At 34.1% G+C, this 12,037-nt stretch overlaps 1 protein-coding gene across 2 annotated transcripts in view; it reads right to left on the reverse strand.

Annotated features, from left to right (window-relative positions):
• LOC143251085 (GATA-binding factor 3-like) overlaps window positions 1-12,037 on the reverse strand; it is a 49,993-nt gene that overhangs the window by 11,831 nt on the left and 26,125 nt on the right. For both annotated transcript variants that reach the window (XM_076502447.1, XM_076502446.1), the window contains exon 3: window positions 9,966-10,111. In XM_076502447.1, the coding sequence (XP_076358562.1) occupies window positions 9,966-10,111 (146 nt within the window). The remainder of the gene's footprint in view (window positions 1-9,965; window positions 10,112-12,037) is intronic.

The raw sequence follows: 12,037 nt of genomic DNA on the forward strand, positions 1-12,037 counted from the left end.
ATCATTAATTTATTCCCAGTATAGATAACAAAGTAGCTGGTTTAAAAAAAAACATCGAATTTATCAGATATTTCGACGACTTTAAGTGAGAACAGATCTTTAAAATCTGAAACTAAAGGAAGAGAATGTGGCAACTAAAAACACGTATTCTCAATACGGTTGGTGTGGGTATTAAAACTTTAAAATCTAAAACTAAAGAAAGAGAATGTGGCAAATAAAAACACGTATTCTCAATACGGTTGGTGTGGGTATTAAAACTTTAAAATCTGAAACTAAAGGAGGAGAATGTGGCAACTAAACATACGTATTCTCAATACGGTTGGTGTGGGTATTAAAACTTTAAAATCTGAAACTAAAGGAGGAGAATGTGGCAACTAAACATACGTATTCTCAATACGGTTGGTGTGGGTATTGAAACTTTAAAATCTGAAACTAAAGGAAGAGAATGTGGCAACTAAACACACGTATTCTCAATACGGTTGGTGTGGGTATTAAAACTTTAATTAAAATAAACTACAGAATAACGTTTCAACCGTTTTAGATCATCTTCAGCTTAACCTGTACTTTATTGTAATTAAAGTTTTAATATCCACATTAGCTGTTTTTAGAATAAATTTTTTACTTCAAGCGGATCTCTCGTCATTATGAAACCACATACGAACATTACCATATCTCAATATATCTTTACTTGTAATTAAATACAAAGCAACACAATAAGCTATCTGTGCTCTACTCACAATTGGTATCGAAACTTGGTTTCTAGCGTTTTAAGTTCACAGACATGCCGCTGCGTCCCTGGGTGGGGGGAGGTTATATACTGTATGAGGATAGTAAGCGCAAGAAATTGAATTGAGAACACTTTGGTCATGAACAACCTTCCAAAAATGGAAATTAGTAGCGTCCTTAATTTAGCAATGTAAGAAGGCAGCTAGTCATCAGCACTCACCGCCATCTCTTGAGCTACTCTTTTACCAATGAAAAGGGTGACTGACCGTTACATTATAACGCCCCTACGGCTGAAAGGATGAGCATGTTTGGTGCGACGAGGATTCGAACCCGCGACACTCAGATTACGAGTCGAACGCCTTAAACCCATCTGGCCATGCAGGGGCCACAGGAAGCTGTTAACTCGATTAATTTTGCAGTTTTGCAATTGCGAAATCAACAGATTTAGATAAACGTCAATTTTTGCACGTTTAAAAATGTGAACTATATTAACGTTTATTCAAACACACTCTCCTGAACATGCCAAAATATCATTATTCTAAAGCAATAACATGCCAAAATATCATTATTCTAAAGCAATAACACAGCAAAATATCATTATTCTAAAGCAATAACACAGCAAAATATCCGCAGTGGCTTTAAATTTTCAAAACGTTAAAGAATTACAAAATCACGCGGTTACGGAAAATCTCACCGATAGAATATATTTTTCTTTTCTAAGTTTGAATGGGCAGATGGTAACTGTTCTTATCTTTACCTACCCTAATCCGCATTACCTTAGTAAACTCTGGTTCAAGTCTTTAAAAGAATGCTTTTATAGAAAAAAGTCCTTAAATAAGAAACGTCGTGCTAGGGGAAAATAATAAAGAAGGAGCAAAGAAACGTCGATCTGACATGTTCATTGGATTGTTCTCTCTTTTCAACTGCTCACCTTACAGTTCAAACTGAATAGAAACACTGCGGGAACATGTTTTCATTGCTGGTCAGTACATTAGTTCAATACTTCTAAGACTATCCGGATTATTACAAGCAAAACAGTACGAAACTCTTTAACTTCAACAAACTGAAACCTACGCGTGACGATACTGTTTAAGAAACCAATATCACAAATAACATGAAGTAATATATCGCAGGTTTTAGTATAATTCTTTCAAAAATGAGTAATGAGCTTATTACAGAACTGAATTTGTAGGGTGACTGGAGAGAACCATTTCGGCAAACAGATGTTTCGAAATGGTGAGATATTTTGTAAGAATACATATGTAAGTGATGAACGATTAGAAACATTTCAACAGAGGACCGAGTTTCCACAATGTTGAAAAAAATCTTAAATAGAAACAGGTTTCACAGAACGTTTATATTTTGTAAGTCGAAATTGTCTTAAAATAGTGATTTCAAAAAGTGTTGTAACAAAAGGCTGGTATGGGAGAGTTTGTGAAAAAACATGTTTTTAGATAGTGGTTAGGAGGATGTGAAAGCTTCATCAGAAGAGTGCAGTTAAAGGAACACTTCGGTATCGATAATAAATTATTGTTAAATAGTATACGCGAAGCGTTTCAGAAAACAAATTGTCTTTAAATAACAGATGTAAAAACATTTCAACACTAGTATAATTTTGCAATGAAGTTATAGATTGAATTGGTTCGCTTGGGTGAGCTAGATTTAAAATAATGAGCTATCTATGCTCGGCCTATGGCGGGTATCGAAACTTCAGTTTTAACGTTATAAACCCAGAGACTAACCGTTGAGTCGTCGGGAAGGGGGCGTTATGGATATAAACGTTTCAACTAAAATTGAGCTCAAGCAGCTGAAACTGTCTGCTAAACACTTAAGCATTCTTTTAAGCAGTGGCACTGAAACCGTCTGCTAAACACTTAACCAAACACCGAAACTGTCTGATTAACCAACCTTCTAAGCCGTAGAACCAAAACTGTCTGATTAACCATTCTTCTAAGCCGTAGCACTGAAACTGTCTGATTAACCATTCTTCTAAGCAGTAACACCGAAACTGTCTGATTAACTATTCTTCTGAGCAGTAGCACTGAAACTGTCTGCTAACTGTTGTGGTCCCTAATATTGAATAACTGATCAGAGCTGTAGCAACCATATTCAGAAGTTCTTTACCACACATGATCTCAAAGAAATTGACTCTTAAAATGCAACCACGTGTTAAAGTGGTGCCAACAATCTATGGTCATGTACAGATTCTAGTCTTGCTCGTCATATCTGAAATTCAGAGCTCTGCCGAATCAAATAATAAATATTTATCGTATATAATACCTTCAAATCTTTCACATCACAATGGATTTTTCCAAATGAATTAAATAATTAAGAAACAAAACGTGCATTTCCAAAAGTAGATAGAATAAAATTAGGATAATACATAACGATTTCTCAGTGAATTTTAATGTGAAATGTTTTAAATGGTGAGACTGAGGTACAAGAGATATGGTGGTGTATAAAGTTTAAAAATACGAAACAGAAGGGAACAAAAGCATTAAATGAGTGATAAAACGTTTTCTTCTGGGACAGGAAGGTAATATCGATATAACAGACATAACCTTGCGATGTGTGGATAACTAAACAGCTAAGTCGGATAGTGAGACAGTTAGGAGATATAAATAAGTTGTGTGTACACGCCTGGAGAAGCATGTAAACATGAAATCCAAAGTACAGCTAGTGTAAGTGGTAAGTCATTATACAGTAAAACTGCTTTGCTAATTTTCCATAATTCAAGTAGCGTGTAAAGTGTTTATGATAAACGAAAATATTCACACATGTGGTGGGATACTTTACCGTTTTCTGGAGCGTGTAAGATAACGCTAGATGGCGCGCCTCACAAATTATTTCCATAAAAATTTGCACGAATATATATATATATTAAAACACTGGGAGCGCTATAACCTTACAAGATTGTCCTACTATTTAATAATTATGCTTTCTTTAGTTTCTTTAATGTATATATGGATATATATAGGGAAAAACCAATAGCAGCGTAAGAACACATCTTAAACACTTATTGCTCTCATTTTATTAAGGTCCAAGGAAACGTGATAATACTATCGAACTAAATGTGTCATAGGCTGCGTGACACGTTGGAGTGTCTTATTTTAATGTATCTCCTTACAACACACATTATATAGTTACAAGTATCAACAGAATAATATAATAGTGAGCACAGCTTTCAAGATCTTCCTAAAAGTGCTGAATGTTATACTGTGCAGGTGAGGAAGACAACCTCAGCATTGGTTGCGCTCTTTCTTTCCGAATCAACTACCGAACAGAACGTTTCGTGTTACCACGTTTCCATAGAAACGCAGTACTGTGACAGAATTTGAAACTTAATTCGTCCTTCAAATAAATCGAGGGTCTGAACTCCCCCTAAGGAAAAACATTAATGTTAATTGCATGCATGACATGAATAGATACATCAAACCTGAATCACTCTTATAGAAAAGTCTCGTATCTGACACCTTTCACGAGTACGTCTAACTGTCTCTTTCTTCAGTGTGGCAACAACTTGTGGTGCGTTGTCTTTACCTAACAACAGAGGTGTTCCATTTTCGCTGCACGTGTTAATGGACTCTTGATGACATCGGTCGAATAAGAAGTCAGTGTTGTATTTGGACGCCCATGTTAGGCGGGGAACTCCTGTCGTGTCCTTTAGGAGCATGCGTCATACTTTATTTTAAGCACGGTCTTGTATATTAATCATAATACGATTACAGTTCTGGATTTATCAGACTCAAGAAATCATTTAATGTAACACGAATAATTTATTATGCATATATAAAAGTACGGAGTCAGTTATATTTAATTGAGTTCAGAGGCCAATCTAATAATACGACACACATACACAATAACTTTGTATTTTTAACTTCTCAAAAAAGAAAGATATTCGTCATAGAAGTTCAACCGACAAATTTTAAAACTTTGTTTTATCAAGTATTGAAAAGAGTAGAATTGAGATATTTCTTTCTGAATTATTGGTAATTATACGAATAGGACCAAAGAAACAAGTAACCGGGCGGTGCCTATCACCCAGCCTTACACGTGGCGTCTCCGTCATTCCAGCCGACGCTGGTTATATGTCAGTTTCTTTCCTGAACGTTAAAGGTATGCAGCTACGGGTTAATCGTACACATAATAACAGTATTATAGCAACATTTGACAATGTGCTTTTAAATTGATAAATTGCTCTATAATTGCAGACTACTTAATGCACCTGAAGAATCCGTCAGATCACGAATAGCAAATAATTTAAAACGTTAAAACATCAACAACAGTGAAGCAGTAATCTGAGCGAAGTACAAGTCATAACGTTTTGAACTTCACCGGTTTCATTCTTTGTTGTTGTTTTTTTCCACTGTTTCTTATTGTTCTATCATGTAAGCCCTTACAAACAACCTCTTCAACGGAATTATGGATGATTTCCGGGGTGCATGCGATTAGCAAACAAAGTAAATGAATGTTTCCTTAGATTCTCTACATGTTGTTGGTGATTTTATTAAAGCCAGTGTATAACAAAAACACGAATATTGAATCTGTTTAATGTATGGTTGTAGGAATATTCTGTTTTAAAGCACAAGCGACTGAACATGTGTGTGGAGCACTGTCTGGCAGGTAAACTGTGGAGCACTGTCTGGCAGGTAAACTGTGGAGCACTGTCTGGCAGGTAAACTGTGGAGCACTGTTTGGTAGGTAAACTGTGGAGCACTGTCTGGCAGGTAAACTGTGGAGCACTGTTTGGTAGGTAAACTGTGGAGCACTGTCTGGCAGGTAAACTGTGGAGCACTGTTTGGTAGGTAAACTGTGGAGCACTGTCTGGCAGGTAAACTGTGGAGCACTGTTTGGTGGGTAAACTGTGGAGCACTGTTTGGTAGGTAAACTGTGGAGCACTGTCTGGCAGGTAAACTGTGGAGCACTGTCTGGCAGGTAAACTGTGGAGCACTGTCTGGTAGGTAAACCTGGAGCACTGTCTGGTAGGTAAACTGTGGAGCACTGTCTGGTAGGTAAACTGTGGAGCACTGTCTGGTAGGTAAACTGTGGAGCACTGTTTGGTAGGTAAACTGTGGAGCACTGTCTGGTAGGTAAACTGTGGAGCACTGTTTGGTAGGTAAACTGTGGAGCACTGTTTGGTAGGTAAACTGTGGAGCACTGTCTGGTAGGTAAACTGTGGAGCACTGTTTGGCAGGTAAACTCACAGAACTATGTGATTTGTTTCCAACACATTTTCTTTCTCTGTCATTAAGATCTCTGTGATATTACAGCGAATCACGAGTGATAAACAGGATTTTGTGATTTGTTCCCAGCACATGTTCTGATTCTGTAAGTAAAATTTATATGATAGTTACGCACGAGGTAAACGCCTCCAGAGAATTGGGCCTACAGATTACTATGTGTATTTTTAGTAAAGTGTTATAATTTAATACGCGGACACATGAAAAGCGTTATTACAGGTCAGTTGATTTTTTTTTTTACTGCCACAAATGTGCAAAACGAACTCGTGTAAAGTTTAAGCTCATGTCTAACAAAGAATGTAAAATTTAACCAGAGTTATCCGAACATGTGTTCAACGTTGATCAGAGCGATTTAATTTGAACAAAAAAAAAAAAAAACATAGAGAAGGACGCCATCTTGTTTTAAAGACAGATTTTTTTTTGTCTACAGGTGATTTCACATCGTTTAAGTCTTATCCGCTTACATTGCTTATTAATGTCTACCAATACAACGAATAAATAGGTCGTTAATATTATTTTATTAAAATATATTCATCTACATACGTGGCGCTACATATGTACTGGGCATAAATCTTGTTTGATATTTTGCAACAAAGTATTAACAGTCAGCTAAGCCAAGCTGACAGAATGTTCTAAGGACATTGGAGAGGTCACACAATATCTATATCTACACGTGCCTAATTTAATACGAGTTTTATTCTATTAACCTACATTTTTAGCTGAGTGTCACTAAAAGGGTATTTTGTGTCACGCAATTAGAAAGGAACTGGTAGGTAACCTTGAGGTAATTAAATGTAGGTTTGTAAAGTTTTGTTTTACGTATGTTTTTTACTTTATGTCATAAACAATCAGTAAAGAGAAGAAAAAACTATATAAAGAACAGTTACCACGAAATAGTTTTCAACGTTACCTGTTTCAAAGCACTACAGACAGCAGTTATTAAGCCTAACTAGAGCCTGTAAAACTCACAATATGCGCCACTATATCAAAATTTGATGAGACGCATCTGAAAGTGTGGCTTTTGCCTTTACACCAATATTAATAATTTTACGATAAATAAAAATCTACAAATTAATGATTAATATATATTTTAAAGAAGATATTACCATATGTTTCTTCAATATAATAGCCTTTAAAAGAAAGCTGGGGCACATGCTAAAATATACATACCAATAGCTAAAACAACTTATGACGAAAAAAACAAAATTCGTGCTTGTTTAGTACAAGGTTTTATACTGGTATAATTAAATATGTCATATTGATTGTTTGTTTGGGAATTTCGCACAAAGCTACACGAGGGCTATCTGTGCTAGCCGTCCCTAATTTAGCAGTGTAAGACTAGAGGGAAGGCAACTAGTCATCACCACCCACCGCCAACTCTTGGGCTACTCTTTTACCAACGAATAGTGGGATTGACCGTCACATTATACACCCCCACGGCTGGGAGGGCAAGCATGTTTAGCGCGACGCGGGCACGAACCCGCGACCCTCGGATTACGAGTCGCACGCCTTACGCGCTAGGCCATGCCGGGCCTTGTCATATTGAAAGGCTGCCAATTATAATATAAGTCTGTATTCTATATTTTTTGACAATATCATTCTTTCCACAACTGGTCAGTGTTCCTTTAACGATTGTTAACTTTCTAAGAATTAATTATTTGTTTGAGCTCTAGTATAGTTTACTGCATCAATTAGATTATTTATTTTAATTGTTTATCTGTACGCGACAAATACAAACAAACAACCTAGATCAGTTGCTCTTTATCTCTATAATTAACCTGATATAAAATATAATGTGAAAGCGTCGCTGTTCTGTTGAATAACTTAATTTTGTTTTACGATTCTTGACAATGTCGAAATAATGCTCTACTGTTCTGTTATCATGCTTTAAGTTATGTTATGCTATTACTAAGTAAGTTTAGTTTGTCTTCAGACATTTACTGTTTCGAGGGATAGACTGTCTTGTTCTGTTATTGTACTGAAAGTTAAATTCTTTCTAAAAGAGTTTACATTGTTTTGTTATTATTATATGTGATTTATTATCCTGTTATCGCTATGTGAGTTCAGTCTTGATAGTTCTTCTATAGTCAAAAAGAACACTATAGTGTGCTGCTATCCCTATGTGAGTTTAGTCTTTATAATTATTCTATAGTTACAAGGAACACTATAGCGTCGTATTATCCCTATGTGAGTTTGGTCGTGATAATTCTTCTATAGTTACAAAGAACACTATAGTGTCCTGTTACCACTATATGAGTTTAGTTTTGTCCTGATAAATCATCAAACTTTCTAAAAGATAAACTGTTATAGTTCTTATTACTAATATGAGTACATTCGTATCCTGATACTCATGAAATAATTCTAAATAAAACAATTTAGATCAAGTCTAAGCGAACAGATGTGAGGTTATTTTACTGTTATATGTGTGATATTTCTGCAGTTGTAGTTGTTGTTTTAGTAGTTTTTAATGGGCACTACTAAACAAATACTTTGACCTGTTCGGGCATTATGTTGCCCTCGTCACATAAGACTGAAATAACGAAGTCGACAAGGAGATTACGTGAATTACAAATATACATATTCATCGACAAACACAGGCTTTTTCAATTTATTGAACAGGCGCTTGTTGACATGTTATTTAAACCAAACCCTATTAAACGATCCTTGCCGGACGCTAAATCAGCAAATCAAAATCAAGATAGTGCGACCACGGTGCGCGCGTGTTAGTTTTTGAGAATTTTTGTCATGCTCTCTTATTCTATCCAGAAAATTTTGTAGAGAAAACTATATGGTACAAAACATTTTCAAAAACTGATATGTGATTAATGGAGAATATATCAAACACAATAATACAAAAATTATACGTGATTAGTGGAGAATATTTTAAACACAATAATACAAAAACTGATACTTGATTAGTGGAGAATATTTTAAACACAGTAATACAAAACCTGATACATGATTAGTGAAGAATATTTTAAACACAATAATACAAAAACTGATACACGATTAGTGGAGAATATTTTAAACACAGTAATACAAAACCTGATACATGACTAGCGGAGAATATTTTTAACACAATAATACAAAAACTGGTACGTGATTAGTGGAGAACATTTTAAACACAGTAATACAAAAACTGATACATAATTAGCGGAGAATATTTTAAACACAGTAATACAAAAACTGATACATAATTAGTGGAGAATATTATAAACACAGTAATACAAAAACTGATACACGATTAGTGGAGAATATTTTAAACACAATAATATAAAACCTGATACGTGATTAGTGGAGAATATTTCAAACACAATAATACAAAAACTGATACGTGATTAGTGGAGAATATTTCAAACACAATAATACAAAAACTGATACATAATTAGTGGAGAATATTTTAAACACAATAATACAAAAACTGATATACGATTAGTGGAGAATATTTTAAACACAATAATACAAAAACTGATACACGATTAGTGGAGAATATTTTAAACACAATAATACAAAACCTGATACGTGATTAGTGGAGAATATTTCAAACACAATAACACAAAAACTGATACATGATTAGTGGAGAATATATCAAACACAATAACACAAAAACTGATTCGTGATTAGTGGAGAATATATCAAACACAATAATACATTCTGGGCGGCTTCATTTATCATTAAGTTGGTATAGTTATTAGGTGTTAAAGCCATATGGCAATGTGTTCCAACACGTTATAACTTGTCACTGAGCGAGAGCCAAGAGAATGCCCATATGATTTAAAATTACTCCATAATAAACGTAGTGTTTTTACAAATTTTTAGTCGCAATGAATTGTTAATTTGAGAAGAAAAGGCATTCTTTACACGTACATTAATCATGAAAATTGTCACAGTTTAAAGAAACAAATTATTGGTCGGGATACTTGCAAAATAATATTCAGATTCATGTAAATTTTGAATGCTTTATAATTCATTAGTGTACTAAGTGTAATATACACTCACCAGCCTCCGTTTAGGTTTAATAAGCGGCCTGCTCTGCCCATTCATCTTATGATATAACCCACAGGCATTACAAAGGTAATGTCCTGTACTGTCTCTTCTCCATAGAGGTGTAGAAGTGGAACCACAGTTGACACACTCTCTTCCTTCTGTAAACAAATAAAACAATTGTATTACTACAGTTGGCACACTCTCTTCCTTCTGTTAACAAATAAAACAATTGTATTACTACAGTTGGCACACTCTCTTCCTTCTGTTAAGAAATACACCAATAATATTACTACAGTTTACACACTCTCTTCTTTCTGTCAATAAATACACCAGTAATATTACTACAGTTTACACACTCTCTTCTTTCTGTAAACAAATAAGCCAATAATATTACTACAGTTTACACGCTCTCTTCCTTCTGTTAACAAATACACCAGTAATATTACTACATTTGACACACTCTCTTCCTTCTGTAAACAAATAAACCAATAATATTACTACAATTTACACACCATTTCTTCTCTGTAAACAAATAATTTCAATAAGATTACTATGGTTGCTATGATTTCTTATTTGTCTAACCACATAAAATAGCAAGATTAGAATATTTTGTGAAACATGTACACAAATAAGTGATATTTAACTTATAAATAAACCTATAAAACCTTACTCACTGGCAGTTAGAGAAACTTATTTGTTTTACTGCTGACAACATGGTCTGCCATAAAACGTTTATTTTGACGTATAAATTTGTACGTAATGGTTGAATCATTTACACTGAAACGTTACATTGAAAACTAAAATTTACCTTATGAGTTCATTTTTATATACAGTCTTAATGAATTATTAAATTATTAGCAATCAGTTTCACGATTTAAATGTTGTTCTTCAAACTTATATGAGTATATCCTTGAATTCAACGAAACCGAATACTGTCACACAGATACATAACTAACAAGTTATTATGTTATTAACAACTACGTTTCTCAAGAGTGATACTTATATAACGAAACCGAATACTGTCACACAGATAAATAACTAACAAGTTATTATGTTATAAACAATTACGTTTCTGAAGAGTGATACTTATGTAAGGAAGCCGGTTGTTAGTGTTATAATATTTCTTTAAGACACTTCAAATAGAAGTGAATTCGTAAGAGAACTCTGGCGTTTATTTTACGTTTTTCACGTTTTGTTAGCTTAACATTTAATGATATTGATTTATAAAAACATAACAGAGACCTGCGAATTTAAATGTCGTAAAAGTTATCGGTGTTAATAATGGACTTTTCATAGTCCAGCTACGCATATTCCGAAATGTTTTTTTTTATATCACGTAAGGATTTTTTTTTTACAAATCGGAACGACGAAAAACCTCTTAGATAAAAAACAATAACAACATAGATCAAATTATTACTTTGTTTACCACAATAAACATATTTTATTTTTATCTTTGGATTCTAGGACGATCCATAAGAGCCTCACGTCGCGATTGGTCTAGAAAAACTATAGCCAGTGGTGATCAAAATGTGACCCAATTTTAACGAAAATAATTCACTTACGTAAAAATATATATATGGCATTTTGTGAAAAATCTGTGTGTGATAGAATAAGACGGATTTTTCGTAGAACATGTAAATATTTCAAGACAATAAAACCATCGCAGGCCTCTGCAATTAACTGAAGAGTTTTGTGCTTGAAAATTAATGTCTAATTTTTTCACATGTCATTATTACTGCTTCAAGTGAGAATTAATTATTTATTTACTGTAGGAAAGAAAAAAAAGATATGTTATCGATAATATTTTACAATCAATAGGATTAGTTTTATTACATAATTTACTTAGCTCATAAATAATATATTGAACGTCATTAAACCAGACTGAAATCCGTGAATGCTATTCAGGCCTTCTTTTTGCTGTGTTGGTAATCTCGTGAGCTTTGCATAATTTCGGTTTCAGTTTTGTTTTATGCACTCATGGCATTTAAAATACTATAATCATTTCAATGTCACTAGTAATGTTAGAAATCAAACTATCGTTACCGAAAAAGATCTCTCCAGTTATTACTCACATCCACATTCCG

The sequence above is a fragment of the Tachypleus tridentatus genome, chromosome 5 (genome assembly GCF_004210375.1).
Source record: "Tachypleus tridentatus isolate NWPU-2018 chromosome 5, ASM421037v1, whole genome shotgun sequence".
In the NCBI taxonomy this organism is placed as follows: Eukaryota; Metazoa; Arthropoda; class Merostomata; order Xiphosura; family Limulidae; genus Tachypleus; species Tachypleus tridentatus.